Source organism: Chiloscyllium punctatum, chromosome 27 (assembly GCF_047496795.1).
Source record: "Chiloscyllium punctatum isolate Juve2018m chromosome 27, sChiPun1.3, whole genome shotgun sequence".
Classification (NCBI taxonomy): Eukaryota; Metazoa; Chordata; class Chondrichthyes; order Orectolobiformes; family Hemiscylliidae; genus Chiloscyllium; species Chiloscyllium punctatum.
Window position 1 is genome coordinate 24334613 of NC_092765.1, and position 22489 is coordinate 24357101.

Consider the following 22489-nt stretch of genomic DNA (forward strand, 5'->3'; position numbering starts at 1 on the left):
TGGGCAATGTTTATTTTTCAAAGGTTTGTTAAATATTTATTTATTGAAATAGTAAAATAAGTCATTCTGTTAAAGTAGTAGATATTTTGTCAGTAGTTATAATTTTACACAGTGATTTGCAATGTTATCCAATGCCTCTCACTGGCTGAGCTGTTTGATCTCTGTCTTACAGAGGAGGTTCAGCAACATTATACACAACTAAGGATGGGCGAGATGATCATTATTCTGGTTGTGCTCGTCATGTGGGCAGGTGGGTGTTTGCTCTATACCATTTTTCTTTGAATTTGACGAAATATGTTTTGTTTAACCTGCCATTCAGAATGACAAGGCAAGAAGACATTGTGATTTCATTTCAAATTGAAAAGAAGCATTTTTGCACATTTAGGGAATGTTACAAACAACGCTACAAAACCTATTCATTCATTATTTAATAAGCTTTTATTGTCAGTTAAGAAAAAGGAACAGCTTTCTGTATTCCAGATCAAATTAAAGGTCATACGGTCACAACTCTTTATCTGCTATGTCTGAACTCTAACTATTAACAAGTCCTTTAGCTTTAGCTAGTTGCACCATTTATTATTCGATGGTTACAAGGTTCTACTGTTAACTCTTCCCTATACCTTCTTGACAACTCCCACCTCTCTGACAAAATTCTCATCTATTCCATTGTCACCTTTAAATTTCACTTCTGAAACGTTGTCCTGGTCAGTCCCCCATGACGCAATTTACCTTAAATTTGGCCAGAACTTTAAATTCTATTGACTGTCTCTCATGCTGTTTCCCATTAATCCTGTTTTCAACAACCTTCAGAAATCTCAAATAGGTTGAATTCAGAATTCTCAACCACTTTAATATACAGTAGCGCCTCGACTTACGAACTTAATCCGTTCCGGGACCCAGTTCACGAACCGAAAAGTTTGCGAACTGAATCAATTTCTCCCATTATTCGGATAGCGTAAGAATGCTTGGATGTAGCAACGAACGCTGTTCACAGCGCACGGGCCAAAGACGAACTGAATGAGATCACGTGGTGCCCGAGAGCTTTTGCGTTCAACAAGCGCTTAGCAAAGCAGAACAATGAAACCACGTGGTCGCACACGGGCTTTTTGGGTTCGTACCTTCATTCGTATCTTGAATTTCGTACGTACGTTGAAGCAAAATTTTACGTACAATCCTGTTCGTAAACCGATTTGCTCGTGAACGGGGTCATTCGTATGTCGAGGCACTACTGTATCATTGCTTTACATCTGTGAGCTCCTCTATACTTCTAGGCCAATACATCTGGTATTCTGTTTAATGTTGTTTATTCTTTCTACACCTTCAAAAACTTCTCAATATCCACAACATTGCATTCCTTTTCCTCCTTTAATTCATCTGCAGCTACTACCCATTCTGCCTCTTGGAAATGCACTGGGACATTTACATTACAGGTATCAAGTTATTGAGAGAGTGAAGCGTAGTCCATATGAATTAAGAATCATTCCTTTTTCATCTGTCTGCCAGGTGTAATAGCATTATTTTGTAGGCAATATGATATCATCAAGGACAATGAACCTACCAATAATAAGGACAAAGCCAAGAGCTCTTCAGAGTACAGCACACCAGAGCACCCAACAGGAGGTCTACTACGCAGCAAGGTAGGATAACTACTGTCTGACATACAAAAAAAAGAGTAACTATGTCTAAACTCCATGATGTATAGAGGCACAGAAATTCTTTCAATAGCTGACTGAATGCATAATCCGATAGGTAGCAAAATTGTGGATTTCTAATTACTTGCATTTCTCAGGAATTCATAATATTTCACATAAAATGAAGAAAGGTTTGTTTGTATGTTAAATAACACTCAGATGCACATAAATTGTTTTCTTCACCATATATTTGAACAAAAGAACTCTATTTATTATAGTACCAGCTTGTAGACTTCCACTTTGAAGGAACATCTCCCATTGCTGGCTCCTCATTCTCTCTTACTCTTCTCTTGTTTCGAGCTGAAAATGTGTTGCTGGAAAAGCGCAGCAGGTCAGGCAGCATCCAAGGAGCAGGAGAATCGACGTTTCAGGCATGAGCTCTTCTTCAGGAATAAGGAAAGTGTGCCCAGCAGGCTAAGATAAAAGGTAGGGAGGAGGGACTTGGGGAGGGGCATTGGAGGTTAAGGTGAGGGCGATAAGCCAGAGTGGGGGTGGGGCCGGAGAGGTCAGGAAGAAGATTGCAGGTTAGGAAGGTGGTGCTGAGTTCGAGGGTTGGGACTGAGACAAAGTGGGGGGGAGAGGAAATGAGAAAACTGGAGAAATCTGAGTTCATCCATTGTGGTTGGAGGGTTCCTAGGTGGAAGATGAGGCATTCTTCCTCCAGCCGTCGTGTTACTATGGTCTGGTGATGGAGGAGTCCAAGGACCTGCATGTCCTTGGTGGAGTGGGAGGGGAAGTTGAAGTGTTGAGCCACGGGGTGGTTGGGTTGGTTGGTCCGGGTGTCCCAGAGGTGTTCTCTGAAACGTTCCGCAAGTAGGCAGCCTGTCTCCCCAATACAGAGGAGGTCACATCGGGTGCAGCAGATGCAGTAAATGATGTGTGTGGAGGTTCAGGTGAATTTGTGGCGGATATGGAAGGATCCCTTGGGGCCTTGGAGGGAAGTGAGGGGGGAGGTGTGGGCGCAAGTTTTGCATTTCTTGCGGTTGCAGGGGAAGGTGCCGGGAGTGGAGGTTGGGTTGGTGAGGGGTGTGGACCTGACGAGGGAGTCACGGAGGGAGTGGTCTTTTCGGAACGCTGATAGGGGAGGGGAGGGAAATATATCCCTAGTGGTGGGGTCCGTTTGCAGGTGGCGGAAATGATGACGGATGATATGATGTATATGGAGGTTGGTGGGGTGGTAGGTGAGGACCAGTGGGGTTCTGTCCTGGTGGCATTTGGAGGGGTGGGGCTCAAGAGTGGAGGAGTGGGAAGTGGAGGAGATGCGGTGGAGGGCAAAGCCGATCACGTCTGGGGGGAAATTGAAGACACCTGGACCAACCAACCCAACTTCAACTCCCCTTCCCACTCCACCAAGGACATGCAGGTCCTTGGACTCCTCCATCGCCAGACCATAGCAACACGACGGCTGGAGGAAGAGTGCCTCATTTTCCGCCTAGGAATCCTCCAACCACAAGGGATGAACTCAGATTTTTCCAGTTTCCTCATTTCCCCTCCCCCCACCTTGTCTCAGTCCCAACCCTCGAACTCAGCACCACCTTCCTAACCTGCAATCCTCTTCCTGACCTCTCCAGCCCCACCCCCACTCAGACCTATCACCCTCACCTTAACCTCCTTCCACCTATTGCATTTCCAACGCCCCTCCCCAAGTCCCTCCTCCCTACCTTTTATCTTAGCCTGCTGGACACACTTTCCTCATTCCTGAAGAAGGGCTTATACCCGAAACATCGATTCTCCTGTTCCTTGGATGCTGCCTGACCTGCTGCGCTTTTCCAGCAACACATTTTCAGCTTTGATCTCCAGCATCTGCAATCCTCACTTTCTCTCTTCTCTTGTTTAGGCCAGACTTGGAGTTGAGGCACTTCCTGCACCTCTGGTTCCACAGGAAGATTCTTTCTAAATTTTTCCCCTTCCTGGAGGTAGAAAGAGCAGGAGTATAAAGGGGGGAATAATTGGGTTAGTTGGACCTCAAGAGATACTCAGCCTCTTCTCATCACCTTGAAAATTAATTGCTGATTGAGAAGCTCCATTTGGACTTCCTCAACCTGCCAATAATTAAGGCCTTAATCAGGAGAAAGTGACGTCTGTAGATGCTGGAGATCAGAGTCAAGAGTGTGGTGCTGGAAAAGCACAGCAGGTCAGGCAGCATCCAAGGAGCAGGGGAATTGGCGTTTCGGGCATTAGTCCTTCATCAGGATTCTGATGAAGGGCTTATGCCCAAAATGTCAATTCTTCTGCTCCTCGGATACTGCCTGAATTGCTATGCTTTTCCAGCACCACACACAAGACTCTTAAATCAGTCAATTAATAGAAAATTAAAGGCCTCAATAAACCACTAAGTACCTTTCTCCTCAACAGACAAGTGGCTGTTTTCCTGACTGAGTAACCAGGGCGATTTGCCTGCCAGGTTGAGGTTGGGAAGCTTATGTTTGCTTCAGTCTGGGGGATGATCAGAGGCATATATTGGGGGCCAGGAGGATGACCTCTAAAAGCTAATCTACGCATCTCATGCTTCAGATCTGCTTGCGATCTCTCCGCACATAGCCCCACATTTTGAGAAGCAAAAGAAAGCCACTTTTGTTCTTGATGATGGATCCCATGAAGCTGCTGGCCCTGAGTGGCTGGTATCTGGCAAGGTGGCGCACAAACTTGGAGGCCTGGGATGCTCCGAGAAGCTTGTGGGACAGCCCCTAACAAATTGGTTGGCTCACAAACTTGAAAGCCTTCTTGGTGGTGTGGGTGGTGAGTCAGTCTCCACTGAACACATCAACTCACACTTTGTCTGTGATTCTCTATCATTCTTTATTGCTCTTTATTGCAAAGCCAAGGACCCTGGGGATGAATTCTGAATGGGGCGAACTCTGTATCTTCCCCTTAATATTGCAAACTATTGCATATGGCTGGATCATTAATCACTTTATCATCACACATACTTAATGAAAATGTGTCGAGGATGACAATGAGTTATATAATGGTTCACACTGTTTTCCTTAATGCAATCAATGAAACTCGCCATGGCACTTAATGAATGTTATGAAGGGAGATGAACTTCAATGAACTTCAATAAAATCTTGAATAAAATTATAAGAATGGCCGATCCTATGTAGAACAGCTTGGAGTATCTTGGATGTAAAATTAATTTGCCTTGGCCAGTGCACCCAGAACAAGGGCTCAGCCTCAGGATACCCTATGGGCCATTTCAGACTGAGATAGGGAGAAGTGTCTTCACTCAGAGGGACATAAACCTGAGGAATTATTTTACCATATAAGGCTGTGGGGATGAAGTCACTGAATATATTGAAGAAAGAAATAGATGTTGAGATAGAGAATGTTGATTGGCAGAGTGGACTAATGGGTTGAATGGCCTACACCTGCTCCCATTTCCTATGTTGCGTTTCGCTCTGACTTCTCCATTGTTGCATTTCCTGCGCACAACACTCCGCTACTCCTACGTGAGCTGCATCCTCCAGACTGTTCAATGTCACATCTCCGTGAAGGCTTCACAGGATTTATTTCCTCTGTATGACTCATCATCTGTTCTTGTGTCCCACTTCTGAACAGCTTCGAAACAGCCAATTTTCCTTTCTTGACCATGAGTTATAATCTCCCTTTTTGTCAGCATTAATGCCATTCCTTTTAAAACCACCACCAAAAGCCTTTACTCACTAGCCTCAAGAATGAACACACAGGTCCAAGGGTCCCATTCTTTGCTGAATTGCGGCTTGCTTTCATTCCAGTTAGATTTCTGCCCTCCAAAAAAAATGTGCTACTGATTCTGCAGTTATAGCCAACTTCAGGGTCATTTAAGTAATTTTGCTGGGCTTGCTGGCCTGAACCAAGTCAGAGTAGAGACTTGCTGCTTCAGGCCTGCTCCTGCTTGATACCTCCAAGCTACTGATAAAAATAAAGAAATAATATTGTTAATTCTGAACCATCGTCATTGCAATGAATTCTTGTGATTACTGTGTAAGGTTCCAGTGTTTTAGCAATGTATCACTTGACCCCCATGAAAACGCTGCAAAGTTTGAAGTATGTAATCAAATCTTAGGTTTTCTCTGGGACATGAATGACATTAATTGAAACAAACTGCAGAAAGAGTGAGTTATCAGCCACCCTCACCAATGCTTTTTTTTAAAATTAGTGATGAATCATAGAATCCCTACAGTGCGGAAACAGGCCCTTCAGCCCAAGTCCACAACGACCCTCTGAAGAGTAATCCACCCAGACCCATTCCCCCTACCCTATCTTTACCCCTAACTAATGCACCTAATCTACACATCCCAAAACACTATGGACAAGTTAACATGGCCAAATCACCTAACTAGTTCAGTCTTGTACTGTGGGAGGAAACTGGCATACCCAGAGGAAACCGACGCACACCCGGGTGCAAACTCTACCCAGACAGTCGCCCGAGGCTGGAATTGAACCTGAGTCCCCGACCCTGGCGATGATTTGCATGGCAATATAGAGGATGGCATTGCCTAAGACAGTCACAACATGCATTGTAATCAGAGACCGGCAATATTGATGGAAAATTAGTAGTTGTTTGCAAAGATTTTCAAACACTTTCTATCGAGTAGCTTTTGTCATTTAATGCTTTCTGATTAAGTATACCTAACTCTTCTGCTTGCCATCAGCCTGCATTTACCTATTGCAGTTGTGACCTGTGTGAATTGCACCATTTCTGAAGTTATAAAGGTTGCTCTGTTACAATGAGTCTGCGCTACTTTTTTAATCAGGGTGTTTTGTGCCCATGACATTTTTATTTTTCTGATAGTTTCAACTTGATATAAAATTATTATAAAATCATAGAATATTGTAACACAGAAGGACTACATCTGATCCATTGTGAACTGTGAAAATGGTTTCTTTTCTCTGCTCTTTGCCCCACAGCACCTCAATCATTTCCCCTTCAAGATTTCATCCAGTTCTTGTTTGGAAGTCATATCTTTAATGCGTCTTTTCAATTCTTTTTTGGGATGTGAATGTCGCTGACATTTATTAACCTTGCAGCCAATGTATTCCGTATCAGAACTATTCATTACATAAAGTATTTTCCCGACCCTCCAGGTTCTTTTGCCAATTATCTTAAAATGTTTTTAATATCACTCATAAGTAGATTTATATCTATTATAGATGTAATTACAGGCAGTTTGGTATCTATTTGAGTGAAGCCTAGTACTGATTATTTAACACAAGTTGCTGACAGTTTAGGACCGAGGAAACAAAATGTTGACAACACACTGGCTTAATTTTCCCCCATGCAGTTGAATTTCTATCTCAACTGCATCACTGCACACAGGTTAGATACCTTTCCACAAGCATTAATGAGAGGATAATTAGGAAGACTGTTATTAATAGCTTGGACTCCTGCACTTCCTAGCAGCCTGGTTCAGAGCAGCATCTGGGAAGACCTTGAAATAAATTTCTCCTGCCCTTTCCACTATAATTACATCGATTAGGGAGCAACTGAGAAGATTTAATAATCTGCAGAAAACCTAACTTCAGGCTGGCTTTTAAGGATGGTGAATGAACTGTACAGGACTGTAAAAGGGCAGCTGCATCTGTTCGGTCTGTACTCAAGTTAAATAATAGCACCCCTGACCTTTACTGTGCAGGAGATGAGAGCATTGCAGACGTAAGGATTTAACTAACCACATTTCAGTGCCCCAATATATAAAGATCATGACTTAGAAATTGGATTAGATCACATCTAATTTCAGGCAGAAAATAGTAACTAGTTCCTAGGCCCAAGTCTTAATGCTGCTGCTTCTTGAAAATAAGATCATTATGCTTCAATTTATTGTTCTTTCAATTTTCCTTCAATTTAGGTGCAAATGAAATTGGCACCCATCCACCCTCGGGGAGAGGGGCAGTGTCACTAAAATTGGGTGTCATAGTGATCTCATGCCCATTGCCAACCCACTCCCTTTGTACTTTACTAGCAGCAGGGGAGGCATTGGGTGGTTCATCTGCTCTTGAGCCAATTGGGGACCTTATGTGGTCAGTTAGTGACTTCTGAACGCATTCCTTCTGTGAGCACTGGAATTTTAATAGCAAGTATGCTGAGAAGCATCCATCCTGTTAGTCCATACTGTGCCCAGCTGAGGCTCTGTAAACATTATTTTCGCATGCGTCTGATTTACTTATTCTGTGGTATTCATTTTACACTTGTAATAAGATGTGGTTTACCATGGGGCATGGTTTATTATCATTAAAAACATCCAAGCAATTCTGTGAAACCCACTTTTCCCTCTAACTTTTCAAGTAACCTTACAGTTCTAAAACTACTATGTTCTGACATTGGTTTAAAATTTGTTTTGGAAGCGCAGGATGTTAAAGAAGTTGATGCTACCCTGGTTACAATTGGCTGAATGGAGGCTAAGGCTATTCTCTCTCTCTCTCTCTCTCAAGGTTCCTGCTTCTTGCACTGGCATTGTTTCAGGAACATCCACCCTCTGATTAGAACAGCCTCTTTAAACACAGGTCTTTGAGCCATTCCCAAGTACAGTTGCTTAGGATCATGTACTATGTCGGCATGATAACCAACATGCAGATTTCTCCTGTGTAGTTACAGCAGTTTGATACAATGTAACTTTTTCTTTTAGAATCCCTACAGTGTGGAAACAGGCCCTTCGGCCCAACAAGTCCACACCAACCCTTGGGAAGAGTAACCCACCCAGACCTATTCCCCTATCCTATATTTGCCCCTGACTAATGCACTTAACCTACACATCCCTATGGGTAATTTAGCATGGCGAATTGACCAAACCTGCACATCTTTGGACTGTGGGAGGAAATAAGAGCACCCAGAGAGGGCCCATGCAGACACAGGGGAGAATGTGTAAACTCCACACAGCCAGTCGCCCAAGGCTGGAATCGAACCTGGGTCCCTGGCCGTGAGGCAGCATTGCTAACCATTGAGCCACCATGCCACTGTAATTCACATAAATTCAACTACTCTATATGAATGAGTCTCTGTCCCAGGAAAAGGTGCTACACAAAAGACAGACTCAAAATGTTAGCTTGCTCTCTCTCCAGGGATCTTGCCTGGCCAGCTGTGATTTCTGGCACTTTTTGTTTTCAGTACAAAGGCAATATTTGATATTGTAATTTCCCTATTGACTGAGCTGATGTGAGAATCCAGACTGTCTAAAAAACAATTGTCCCAAAACTCTGATCAATTGTTCCATCCGAAACCTCACAGCATTGTCTCATCAACACCTATTCAGTAAAGGCAATCAAGATAAATGGCTTGAATCTGGTTCTGAACCTTGGTTGTGAGAGTCACCAGACCCAAAATGTTAACTCTGATTTCTCTTCACAGATGCTGGCAGACCTGCTGCGCTTTTCCAGCAACTTTTGTATTTGTAAATGACTTGAATATCTGTCTGGCCTGATCCAATTTGACCATGAATATTGTGCAGAATAGAACATTCTCCAGAATGTTTTTGTTAATAACTGAATGAAAATTACTCTGCATTGAATCCTTAATGATGCTGAATCACCATAGAAAACTCATTTTTATCCTCTCCATAAATACCTGGCAAATTTCATGGAACATCAAAGTGGGGTTTAGGAAGTGATACTCGAGGTACTCAGCATAAAAAACAGTTATGGGGACCTGAGTGAGGGTCGCCATAGCGACAGAACAACATGAGACATGCTGCAGGTTCAGTCCCTGACAAAGTCTGAAATGTTGACATGGTATTAAACATAAATACAGCATTTTGCAATGTTTACTTTGTCACAACAGCTCATGCTGAAGTTGATTCCACTGGGGAAACAACTAGTGATTACACTGAAAAGGAGCAATATAGGAAACCATAGAGGAAAAAAAGCTCATTGCTCCTGAGCACTTTGCAGATTGATGACATTATATTTGCCAACAGCATATGTGAAGTATAAGTGAATAGCAAAGGCAGTAATAATTGTTATGACTCATGAAGAAACTAATTTTCTTAGCTAACTTCTGTTGCTATTCAATAATGTACAACTTGTGTCACTTGGTTATAAATTATGGAATTCCATCTCTAAACCTCTCTGGTTTTAGTGAACTTACTGAAATATACAAGATTCTGAGGGAGCCTCAGATGCTGAAAAGATGTTTCCACTAGCAGGGGAATCACAAATTAGATGACAGAATAAGGAGAAACGCATTTAAAACAGATATAAAAGAATTTCTTGTTTCAGAGGGTAGTAAATGCCTGCAAATCTCTATCCCAAGGTTACAAAGATTAGATCACTGAAATTATTTAAAGAGGAAGTAGATATTTAAAATATCAAGGAATTGAAGACCATGAGGAGCTGACACAAAAGACGAGTTGAGGCCTGAGGCAGATCAGCCATGATCTTCTAGAATGGCAGGACAGGTTTGATGGGCCGAATAGCCGACACCAGCTTCCAAATCTTATGTTCCGATATTTTTCTGAGAACCTCTCTCTTTAGACAAGGTCATCAACCCTAATGTAACTTAATGTTGCTCAGTGTCATATTTTGTTTTGAGTAACAGCAACATTTACAAGTTCCCCTTCAAGACACTGACTTGGAAATATACAACCTTTCCTTCACTTCCATTGGGTCAAAATCCTGAAACACCAACCACACCTTCCCTCCTCTCCCCGCCCCACACCACAAAAGAATTGTGGGTCTACTGAAACCTGATGGACTGCAGCAGTTCAAAAAGCTAGCTCACCACCACCTTCTCATTCCTGATGAAGGACATATGCCCGAAACATCGACTCTCCTGCTCCTCATATGCTGCCTGACTTGCTGTGCTTTTCCAGTGCCACACTTTTCGACCACCTTCTCAAAGGCAATTATGGATAGGCCATAAAGCTATATACCACCCATATCCCACAAGTAAATAAAAGCAAACAATCCTCCCGAGAAACACCTTAGGATATTTTCCTACATTAAAGATGGTATCAAACAAGCAAGTTGTTGCAGTCTGATAACAGATTGAGGGGGACATTAGGTTAATCCGTGCATTCTACACAAGTCAAAGCATTGTAGATCATATTGCTAGTCATAGCAATAAGTTTCCACAGGCTGCTGGTGTAAGCAGAAGACATAAACGTTCCTGCAGTATTGCTGTTATTAGAATTATTACTAAGCCTATACAAGGAAAAGAGGGGACAATTTGCTTTTGCCATCGTGCACACTGCTTAGCAGTTGCAGTGAATTAAAAATAAAGGTAACCTTCATTCCTGATTTTTAAGGTTTTTTTGACTGTATTATTTTGTACATGTCATGAGAAGTACAATCAGTCCTGACTAAATCGTGATTGTAGAACAGGGTGGTGCAGGCCAAAATTAGTTTAATATAAATGCAAGGCTGATGGTTGGAAGCTTAATCAGCATATGGAAGTGATCTCCAAGTAGTGTAAGAACACAAAATCTCAAATTAATTTAAAGTTGCTTTTATATTGTGAGTGCTAAGCAACAAGTGCTGACATCAAAAAGAAACTGCTGAATTCATTATGTTAGGTATGAATATTGCAGGAACGTGTGACATTCATTTGATTAAAAAATTGCTGTCATGCCTCACTGGGCTAGCACACTGGAAATTAAGTCCCACTATTCTCAGAATCATTACAACAGCTAAATGTTTTATCACAGTATATAAAATTCCCCAGTTTACCTGTCTTTTAGACCCAGGTTGGCAGGAAACACGGACTAGGTTTTTATACTTAAGAAATACGATTTACTGCAAATAAATGGATTCTATCGAGAGGTAAACAACTTTGAATCATCGACACCAACTCTACTAGTTAAAATTCTAAACCCTTAAAACTCTTTATAAAAACATGTACAGTCAAAAAAAAACAGTTGTTGCTATGGGTGGAGGGAAAAGCGAAGAAGGCAATCCCCCTTTCCACAGAGTTCACTGAGATGATCATTGCTTGTCAGGACTTGCTGTTCATCAATCTTACTTCTCCAGTTATTCTTCACCACCACACAGCAGACACAGAATGACTGGCTCACGAATTGCAAACTCTCTTGGAGCTGCTGGGAAGGGAGTTCACCAGAATTTTGCCTAGCAACAATGAAAGAGCGGTAATATGTTTCCAAGTCCAGGTGATGTGCAATTTGGGTCAATTTGCAAGAGGTGCTGCTGCTCTTGATGATCTAGGTGGCACAGGTTGCAAATTTGGAAAGTGCACTGATGGCCTTTTTCTCAAATCCAAACTTCATAAGTTTTTAAAAGAGGTCACTTTGTGATATTCTGAAAAGGTATTAAGTTGGAGGTTATTTTGTCTCAAAAGGGAAGAATGTCCAGATAGATTTTATTTATATATTATGGGCAAATTACATTTTGTGCAATAATATTTATGGATACTTACAATACCTCTACATGGAAACATCTGCAATTTACACAGTGCCTCTTAAACATGTAGAGAGAGCCTTTACAAGTACCAATACACTTCAATTGAATTGAATTGAAGTGAATGAGCTTTATTTTCATATACTCCAATCCCACTGAATACAGTGAAAAGTTTGCAAGTTGCTATTTATGGCACCATCTTAGGTACAAGGTACCGAGACACAGATGCTTCAATACAAGTACTTAGGAGAATGCTGAAGAAACTCAAACAAGTCTGTGGCATCTGTAGACAGAAACAGAGTTAACATTTCGAGTTTGTACGACTCATGTTCAGAAATGTTCCATCTTGCATGATTTACCCTACTGCATTGGTACAGAATGTAATATGATAACAAACCATCTGTTGGACCTCACCTTGAAAGTCTAAGTGTAAGTATATTTCCATTTAAAAAGTTGTATTTTTCAACTTTGCCTTGGGTTAGTGCCATGAGCTTTTACATCAAAAGGCCCAAAGCTTCTCAAAAAACCAAACAATTTGTAAATTCAAAACAAACAAATCATGCTAAAACAGTTAGGAAGGATTTCATCAGAAGTTTAAGAAAAAAACAAGTTTATCATTTAGATCAAGATATTTATTCATGTTCTGCATTCTGATGAAACTATGGCGGTAGCCAAAAGATTGTTTTCATTTTGGAACACACTTGGTCTGAAGCAAACAGTAAAAAGTTACATGTGTTAAATATCTACATGATCCAAGCATTAAATTATACCATGTTAACTGCAACTAAAGACAAATGGCTACATGGATAACTTGTAGAATATGCTGGTTGTATAGCTATTGCTAATGCGTCAGCCAAAATAATGCTAGTGATGTCAGAGGCATTCGCTTTATCACCAAACAGAAATCAGGATTCATGTAAACATTCAAGGTGTTTAATATGGGTTTCTTGGTCATGAATCATTTTATGGCCAGTTTGAATGTAGCAATGTATATTGTACCCAGTTTAGAATTAACACAAAATAGCTAAACTTATGACTATCACTTCCACTCTCTATGCAACTCCCCCCTTCCATTTCCCCCATTGCACCCTCCCAAAAAAAGCTGAGGCAGAACCGGAAAGTGTTCAAATGGCTCTCAAAAAGGTGGTAACTTGTGTAGTCTACTTGTACTCAGGAAATTTAATTTGTATTTCTCAATGCTTGCAAACAGTGCCCGAGATCAGAGTATGCATTGACAGAGTCAGACCAGCTGTTTTGTGTACACGGTGAAGAGTTTCAAGCAGGAGGTGATTTCAGACCCAATCTTGGCAATCAGATACTAACACCTTCTCAACAAAGCATAGGGTGTGATCTAGGTTGGCCAAACATTTAAGCAAGAAAAACAGAAAGTGTGGCAATAGTAATAACATTATTAACCAAAAGGGAGAATAATGTAATTTTGCAAGGGTTTTTTTAATTAAAAGAAACATGTCTCAAATGTTGGAAACCTAAACTAAAACAGTAAAGCCAATCTTGCAAAGGGAGAAGTGGGCTGATTCTTCAATAGAGCTGATATAGAATCAATGGGTTGAATCAGCCTCCACCTATTCTTGTAACTGTTTAAGATTCCAAGACAGATTGACATTTTGTTGATTAATGCCAACCAGGTGTGTTAACTTTTATATTTGCACTCTCTAATAAGCAGGGATCGTACAGATCGTGTCCCTGCTCATACAGCCAGACTTGACAATATATGGTCTGAAGTGCTGCTAGTTCAAATTATGTTATTCTAAATAACAATTTCATCCTTCTTTTTTTAAAATTCAGTTTCCAAAGAACAAGCCTTCTGTAAATATCATTGAAGCCTGACTGCTGTCAACAAAGAAGATGGTTTAATTAATCCATTAACCTGGTTTCTTTTGGGAAGGAGCATTGGCTTTTACGTTGCAAAGTACTGCTTCATAAATAGATTTGAAAGCACACAACAATCAAGATTTTTTGAAATGTTCATCTTCATCAAGGATAGCAGATCATTTAATTTCTCATCTGTGAAAAAGAAGAGCCCTAAAGTTTTGTATAACATGACAAAAGGTAATTTAACAAAGATTTTTATCTTTGCATTCTTGCAAAGGGACTTGCTAGTTCAAAAATAAGCAATTCAAGAAATGGTTGCATACATGTAAAAAGTTTTCTCGCTGACATTTCATCGGATCAATTATAAACAGTTGACAAATGCTGTTTCAGAAATCCAAGCGACTGAAAATTGTCATATGGATCATAAACAATTTTATTGTGCATATTTTAAATGTTCAATGTCTCTTCACAGACAGGAATGTGTTTAGGGCAACAAGCTCTTAAATGGATCCACAGAAATGGCTTAATATAATCAAATCTCTCATTTCGACAAGAAAACTAGCTAGATGACTTGAGTTTCAAGAACAACTTTATTGGAAAGATGATGATTATTAGATTTTTATCACTACCTTCAATGACCTTATCACTCAGTTTGCTTATAAAAAAAATTATATTTTGGGTTTGAAGTCTGCCAAGAAATATGAAAGACATGTACAAAGTGGTAGCACTTCCGTTAAGTTTAAAAAAACTTCTTTCAGCCTCTGACCAATTAAAACTGGCTAGTTTCTGAAAATATTTGGTTACATATTTATAGCAACTGTGTAATTGTTTTTCAGTTACTCTTACGGGGGTCTTGTGGCACAGTGGTAACCCTGCTACCTTTACGCCACGTCTCCTTGTTAGAATGAGATTTTTTTAAAAGGGTTCAATAGGTTGTTATAACACAGAATCGCTCCACCATTTTCCCAAGATTCCATGAAAGTGGAAAAAAAAGTGCAAAGGTACATTTTTAAACAGCAATTCTTTAACCAAGAGAGCACCTTTCACTTGAACGTAAAGAATGATCATACCATTAGCCACAAACATTAGACATTTTGAGAATTTTCTTTTACTCTTGTTCCTTGTAACTGCAACGTGGATTTCTATCAAAATGTGAAAGGAGAGAACATTGTAGTAATGAATATAAATCATAGATTCTTTACCAATGTAGGCATATTTCAGAACATAATTAATGTACATGATAAAACTTTAGGACATGTGTTTCTGAAGCACACAATTTTCTCAAAAATCCATGTATTGTTTTTATTTATTCAAGGTACAACAACCATCTGCTAATCTTTCCTGACCAGAGGAAAACATGACATATAAGTGAGATCTGTAAGGAGAAACATGTACCTGGAGTGACCCTTAGACATGTTCGTGGCTGTGCTTTAAAATTATCATTATGATTGGGATTGAAGCTTTTAGGAGATGTTTTATCTTATGCTTTTAAATTCACTGCTAAAGCATATTATGGTTTGCTAGACACCAGCACAAAAACGATTGTATTGTATATATATGCTCCCGGTCATTTCATTCATACTCAATGTAGCTCTGATGGAACTGAAGTGTGGATTATCACTCCTGAGGTGGATGCACAGTTGAGAAATCTTCTGGCTTGCAACATCTGCCTCAGGATCAGAAGAGCCCCAAATGTTAGGGCTATCATTCCTGGTGGTAAGGTGTAGGTTTCTGTTGGAGTTGGGACCGCACTCTTTGGAGGAGCCACTTCTGAGTGCTTAGGTGAACTGGTTAAAAGGACTGCCTCAGTCTTCGGAGTCTTTGACCCAACTGTGCTGTTAAATATTCAGTCCTCTAGCCCTCGTCGCTCTCACATACCCCACCCTGTTAAAAGAAACTCCCATTCATAAAAACAAATTCAAAACATTTAAATCCCCTCAAGCACCTCAGCCTTTCAAAAGAACAAATATTTTTCTTCAGTTATGAATACTGCATAAAGCACAAGATAGCTAATCCATTTGGAGCTATCCACCATACTATGCAGTTATGCCCACACCCCTTCCCCCATTCTGTTAAACTGGTACTTTGTGGAAGCAGTCAAGTAGTAATAATGTTAGAATGACAGCACTTCTGGTTAAGTCAACAAGCACATTTTCTTTCCAACTCTCAGGCACAGTTTGGCTGAGACGTTTTCAAAATTTAAATGGTTGAGTATTTGAATAACTTGACTGCTTGACAGTTCCACAAACGTCCTCCACTGAGCAGATATGTGTACTTAAAAAACAAACGTAACATACACCGTAGAATGACATCCTCACTCCAGTGAAAATATAGTCTGCTTGGAATCAACCATGAATTCAAATGGTCCTGCTGTTTGGATTCTCTCCCATCTGAGAGTGATGTCCTTTCTCCCCTAACTGAGGGAAAACAAGACCTGTCAGAAATGGAAGTGAGACTTCTGGATCCAGGGTATGCACCATATTGGATAAATTGTACAGTGCCCTCAGGTTTGTGAAAATATAGGGGCTTAAACACTAACAGAAAAATGTTAAAACCTTTGTATTTGATTTATTTTAACTGTTCAGTTTACAGATCAAAATTGTAAAATTGCATTGAAACTGCATCATGTTTCAGAGCTAAACATTAAATTGGGGCCATTCAAAGTCCCCTTCCAAATGCTGAAATATAAATGCAAAATATAAAATCGAGCATTCCATTCAAATACAAATGGCATTATTATGCTTTGATCTTTGCTGTCTAAATTTGAGTATTCTCTCTGAGGCTTTTCACTAGTTATGGAATATCATAGGATCTGAAATAGAGGAGGATAGATTGATTTGTACCTCAATTCTGTAATGTTCTCACTGGGCTGAGTGTTAAAACCCAGGCCATACCCGCAACCTTTAGTTTTTCTGGCAAATCTTTGGCTACAAGATTAAAACAAAAACTCAAGGCTTCATCAAATACAGTGAATGTGTGATTCGAAGTGCAGGGGAACTGTCACAAATTCATGTTGAGTGGAGCTTCGATGTAACTGAGAAGATCTCAATGTAACCGGATTTGCCAATAAATGTGCTATGTAGCAGAGAAAACTTGCAAATGAAAACACAGTAAAACAGCAAATATGGGGGGAAAGCACCCTTATTTTCAATGTGTTCACATCTTACAATTGTCTGACTTTATTTTGCAAAATACATTGCAAAATGTTTTGAGCTCAATTTGGAAAAACTCAATAATCTTTTTCTGCTTACGTGCTGTTATTGGATGCATTTTATGGTGTCCTTCATGTCATCAGTGCAATGAAACATGCCTTCACTGTTGGTGCTCCAGTGAGCTTTATGCTTCAGTAGGTGACAAACTTGATGGCAGGACTTCCCACTTCTTGGCAATCTCTGTTTTTTTGCCAGTGTTTTCTGCTTGCTGAAATCAAATTCATTTCTCTCTGGTTGACAAAACGTTTAAACTTTTGCACAGGTCTGGCCATACTCACAAAGAGATCTCAAAGTCAGATTATGGCTCGCCCAATGTTTGATAATTTCAGGATCTAGCTTGATTCAATTCACTTCTGAATGGTTGATATAGTCATATGACAGGTTTGCATGAGTTTGTCTAATCCAGAGTTAGCATTCCAAAACTTTGGCTTATGACAGACATATCCTATTGCAATTGCTATTTTGCTGACAGGAACAGCCGACAACTTTAAGATAACTGGAATTTTAGGTTATCCAAATTTGTCTCATCACAATTTCAGCCAATGTATCATGACACCACTGCATAAAATATCCATGTACAATGAACTCCTCTGAATTTTCTCCATAATTAAGCCAGTTATGTCTAAATCAAAAAGTCCTTTAACCTTTTGTTAACCATTCATACTTGTTATGATGTGCCAGAACAGAACATTGTGCTTGACATGGGTATCCATATTCTTGTCTAGAATGAGTCAGTCCAGAGGTTACATGAAGTTTGGCTCCCTTTCATTTTTCTTCCAAATTCCCACTGAACAGTCAAATCAATACTGAGAATCTCCCTTAAACTCAAATATTTTCTGCACTGTTAACAGTGATCTTTTTTGGACTTGTAAATTGCTTGCGCAAAAGTCTTGTGTATCTGCAAACATAACTCTTTCCCATGTGTTTTTAAAGCATTCCCTTATGAAGAGAGAATTCTTTATATTGATCAAATTTCCAAATTTGAAGTAATTTGACTCCAGACTCATCTACATAATCAGTATAGAAGGGGGCCATTAGGTCTGTTCCTTCAGTATAAGCTCTCTGAATAAGTATGCACCCACTACCATTCCCCCAATTTCTCCCCATAAATCATGCACATTCTGCCTTGCAAGTTAACAAACCACTTCCCTCCTGATGCCTCAATTGAGCCTCCTTCCACCATACTCTCAGGCAGCAATTTCAGGTCTTAACCATTTGCTGTTTGAGAACATTTCATGACACCCATTGCTTCTTTCGAGAATTACCTTATGAACCCTTCATTCTCAATCCTTCCAACGTGAGAAGAGTTTTCCTATCCACTCAATGATCCATTATCTTGATGCGACAGTTTATCATTGTGTTATACCCAAAACAATTTATTTTATACACAAGTATTTATATGTACGCGGTCATGTTTATTACTGCTGTGGCATACAGAATATTTTCGAGAAAAACAAATTATGTACAGAAGAAATATTTCTCACTAAAGCTGTTTGTAACTGAGAACTATTTTAAAGGTGGTATGTTTAGTTGCATAACACAAATCTTCTGAAGTAATTCCTTGTGTGAAGCAATTTGTGATGTTTGTGTTGTTACAGCAATATATAAATGCAACAATTGTAAATCAATGTTTAGAATATTCTGTGCACTAAGGTAATCCATGCACCTGAAAAAAAAAGTGAGGGTTAGCTGCCCCTTTGTGAAACAGAAAGCTAGAACTAAAGGTGGTTTCTGCAACAGCATTTAACATAATTACAGAGTCCCTCCAATGCACAATACAATTGAGCATTTCACAGAAATTATCATGGAATTTGCAAGTTACTTGTGTCCTTCAATTCTGTATGTGACATGCACGCAGATCTAATATTGTATATGTGTATTCTTTCACTATTAAGCTACTTTAGAATGCTCTGACAAGGTTGCAAAGATTAGTGGCAGTCAAGAGAGTTCAAATCCTAAAACCCATAAAATAAATGCACTGGAGATCTCTTTTTTCCTTCTGGATAATGGATTTTGCCTTTCAGAGAGAGAGGTAGTTTAGTTTAACTTGGCTTGCAAGGATGTTATTGATTTCAGCTAGAAATGTACTGAAGTAGTATGTTCAGTGGTTGTTATTTAGAATATTTCGCTTTGTTTCTTTTACTTATTCACAGGTCGTCAAAGTAACTTATGGTCTATCCTTAATTGCCCTCAAAAAAGTCACACAGAGCCACCTTCACGAAACACTGCCATCCACATGATGGTTAGTATATTTTGTCATAGCGGTTTGATATAACAGAGTGGCCAGCTAGACCATTTCAAGAGCAATTCAGAGTTAGCTATATTGTTTTGGATCAGTCATTCCTTATAAGGTTCATTTCTAAAGGACATTAGTGAATGGGATGGGTTTCATGATTATCCTATTGCTTCATGAACACTGTTTTTGCCATTAGTCTTTGTTTTAATTCCAAATTTATTTAGTAAACTGAATACAGATTTCTATGTTGCTATGATTGGAGTTGTCTCCATATCATTATCCAGGCCTTTGGATTACTAGCCCCATAATATAGTATTTTACCCAACCTTGAGTAAAGTGGTCTAAATGGGAAGAAATAAATGGAGACAACAATAGCAACATTTAAATCAAAAGTATTTTTCCCGTACTATGCCAACAAGATAAAAAGGCAAAGGTCCTATAACAAAATTATTTAATCAATAACATGAAATCAACATGAGACATTACAGTAAAGATTTAAAAGAAGCACTTTATATAGAATTGGTTTTAAGTACTGGATCCTATGTGTTATCAAAGAGCAACATTACTTAACTTAGATGTGGCATGTTATAAAAATCACTGAACACTGCTTCTGCACTTTGTAAATTGTATAGAACATTTATCAGTGTTTTTACACTTAATATTCACTGGGCTGGCTTTAACTGTATAATTTATAACATGCTTAAGTGACCATTCATTGAAATATTAATCCTTTTGTTTCAAATCTCTGTTTTTGTGAATTCCCACAGAAAAGGAAGGCTTACATTTACAAAGCTATAGGATAGAATGTAATAGTTATGGTGGGGGACCATGTACACATCTTGAAGGCCCTGCTGTAGCCATTTTCAATGGGCTTAGGTCCTGGCATCAGGTTTCTTGGCTTCTCTTCGGGTATTTTCCCCCAGAAATCCTTGTACACAGCAGATAGCCCACCTCCTCCAAGAGTTTATGATCAACCAATTGCCAGCAGCACACTGGTGCATCTTCAACATCATTGGGATCAGGGGGGTTGGTACTGCAGTGAGAGGTAGGCAGAGAACCAGCAATGGAATCCCAGGGATATGGCAAGCAGGGCAGATTCAGCGGGACCAGATAAGATGCACCAAGGAAGACAGGCAGGATGGGGTGATCTTGCTCCAGAGTCGACAGCGTGTTGCTAGAAAAGCACAGCAGGTCTGGCAGTGTCTGAGGAGCAGGAGAGTTGACGTTTTGGGCAAAAGCCCTTCATCAGGATTTTTTTGTCCAGCACCATACTCTCAACTCTAATTTCCAGCATCTGCAGTCCTCACTTTCACCTGATCTTACTCCAGAACCAACCTTTTGTTGGTGGTTACCTTCACCAGACACAAAGTACATGGCACTAGGTCTTAGGCCTAATCTGCCAGGGGATTCCAAGCAGGTATGATCCCAGTGAACAATGGTTAAATACCAGTTATAGTACCACTGACAATCGCCATTCCAACACTTTCCCATCTGATCACACAATATTTCCCCATCATCCAGGAGTTGGGGGGAAGAAAGGAGAAACTATTACATTCTGTCCATAGACTAGTAGAGCACAGAAGAAAGCTGTTCAGCTCTTTAACTCTATGCAGGCTCTTTATGGAATAATCTAGTCAGTCCCATTCATCTACTTCATTCATATAGCCCAGCAAATGTATTTCCTCAAATGCCCACGCAATTCCGTTTTGGAATAATTCACCATCTGTAAATCCATCACCCTAATCAGTTACAAATGTCAGGTCATTAATTCATTGGGTTAAACGTTCTTCCTTAACAATCCCGTCTGCATTTCTTAGCCAAAACCTTAATTTTCACATTTAATCTTTGTACCTTCAGCTGATAGCGAAGCTTTCATCAACTCTAGATGTTTTAAAGCCAGTGAAATGCTTTCGAAGTATAGTCACCATAGGGAACACAGCAGGCAATATGCACACACAAGCACCCCTAACCAGCAGAATGAAAATAGTTAATTTGCTTTGGTCATGTTGATACAGCATAACTGCAAGTAAAATTCAATGATCCACAGTATAACACTTCATGCGTAGATGTTAAAATACACTTTAAAACCGTAAAGTTGCTTGACTTTACATCTAGTGTGCAGCACTATATTCAGAACATTAACCCTACACTCAAGTAACAAAAGAATACTGATAGGACCATTGCAGTACTAATCTCAATTGACCTGTAAGTGGTGAAATTAGCTTATTTATAAAAAAAAATGCCTAATTTTGAAGACATGGAAATTCTGTATGAGGAAAGGTCCTTGTACATAAATTCCATAATTTACAAACTTTCATTTCAATGCATGAATAGCTTGATTCAACTATTTTCAGGTCATACTACATTTCTACAACAGCCCCTTCCTCAACTAATTTTCTCCCTTTGCATGACTTGCAAAGTTCTTGTGCGTTCTTGCAAAAGGGCAAGTTCTTGTTTGAGATGAAAGCCTGTTTCCAGGCCACTGCCAATTATTCTTTTAACCAAGATCTAGCAAGCAAACAAACTAAAATGTTTTTAAAGTTCTGGTGCGGAGTGCTGTACGGACTAGGCTTAGCAATCCCCACCATTGAAAGTAGACAATTTCATAAATTAATATTCCATAAAGATGTACCTTGAGCCACTTCTTTATGTTATGAAAAGAATTAGTTGCAGAATATATTTCTGTTTAGAAATTTCACAGCAAATGTTGATTTAATTGTTACCGAAAGGGAATCATCGTGTTGAGGTAGTGCAGCCAGCAGCTCTCCTCTTATTGTGAAAGTCTTATAAGCTATAATACCTAAGATTCGAGAACTTCACACTGCTATTGGTATGGTTAATCAGTTGTAAGTTGTTGGAAGTTCTCGGATGCAGGAATCTTTGAATTTCCATTGCGAGTAATGGGCTGGCTACAACTGCTAAAAGTTTCTAAAGGAGAATAGCTTCCAGGCTGTGACAGTGTCAGTTCTATAATCTCCATCGAAACTATTCCTAATTCCAATGAAACATATTTCAACAAAACTGAATCAGATGAAACACAAACACACAAATAAGTTCACAGCAGCTCCATTGTAAAGCCTGGCATGTTGATGAATGATAGAATCGTAAAATTGTCTACTTTCAATGGTGGGGATTGTTAAGCCTAGTCCGTACAGCACTCCACGCCAGAACTTTAAAAACATTTTAGTTTGTTT

General features: G+C 39.7%; 1 protein-coding gene across 1 annotated transcript in view; it reads left to right on the forward strand.

The window, feature by feature from the left end:
- fndc5a (fibronectin type III domain containing 5a) overlaps window positions 1–21551 on the forward strand; it is a 101596-nt gene extending 80045 nt beyond the window's left edge. Inside the window, exons 5-7 of the mRNA XM_072548339.1 lie at window positions 173–250; window positions 1504–1637; window positions 13821–21551. Coding sequence (XP_072404440.1) covers window positions 173–250; window positions 1504–1637; window positions 13821–13862 — 254 coding nt within the window. The 3' untranslated portion in view covers window positions 13863–21551. The remainder of the gene's footprint in view (window positions 1–172; window positions 251–1503; window positions 1638–13820) is intronic.
- The last annotated feature ends 938 nt before the right edge of the window (window positions 21552–22489 follow it).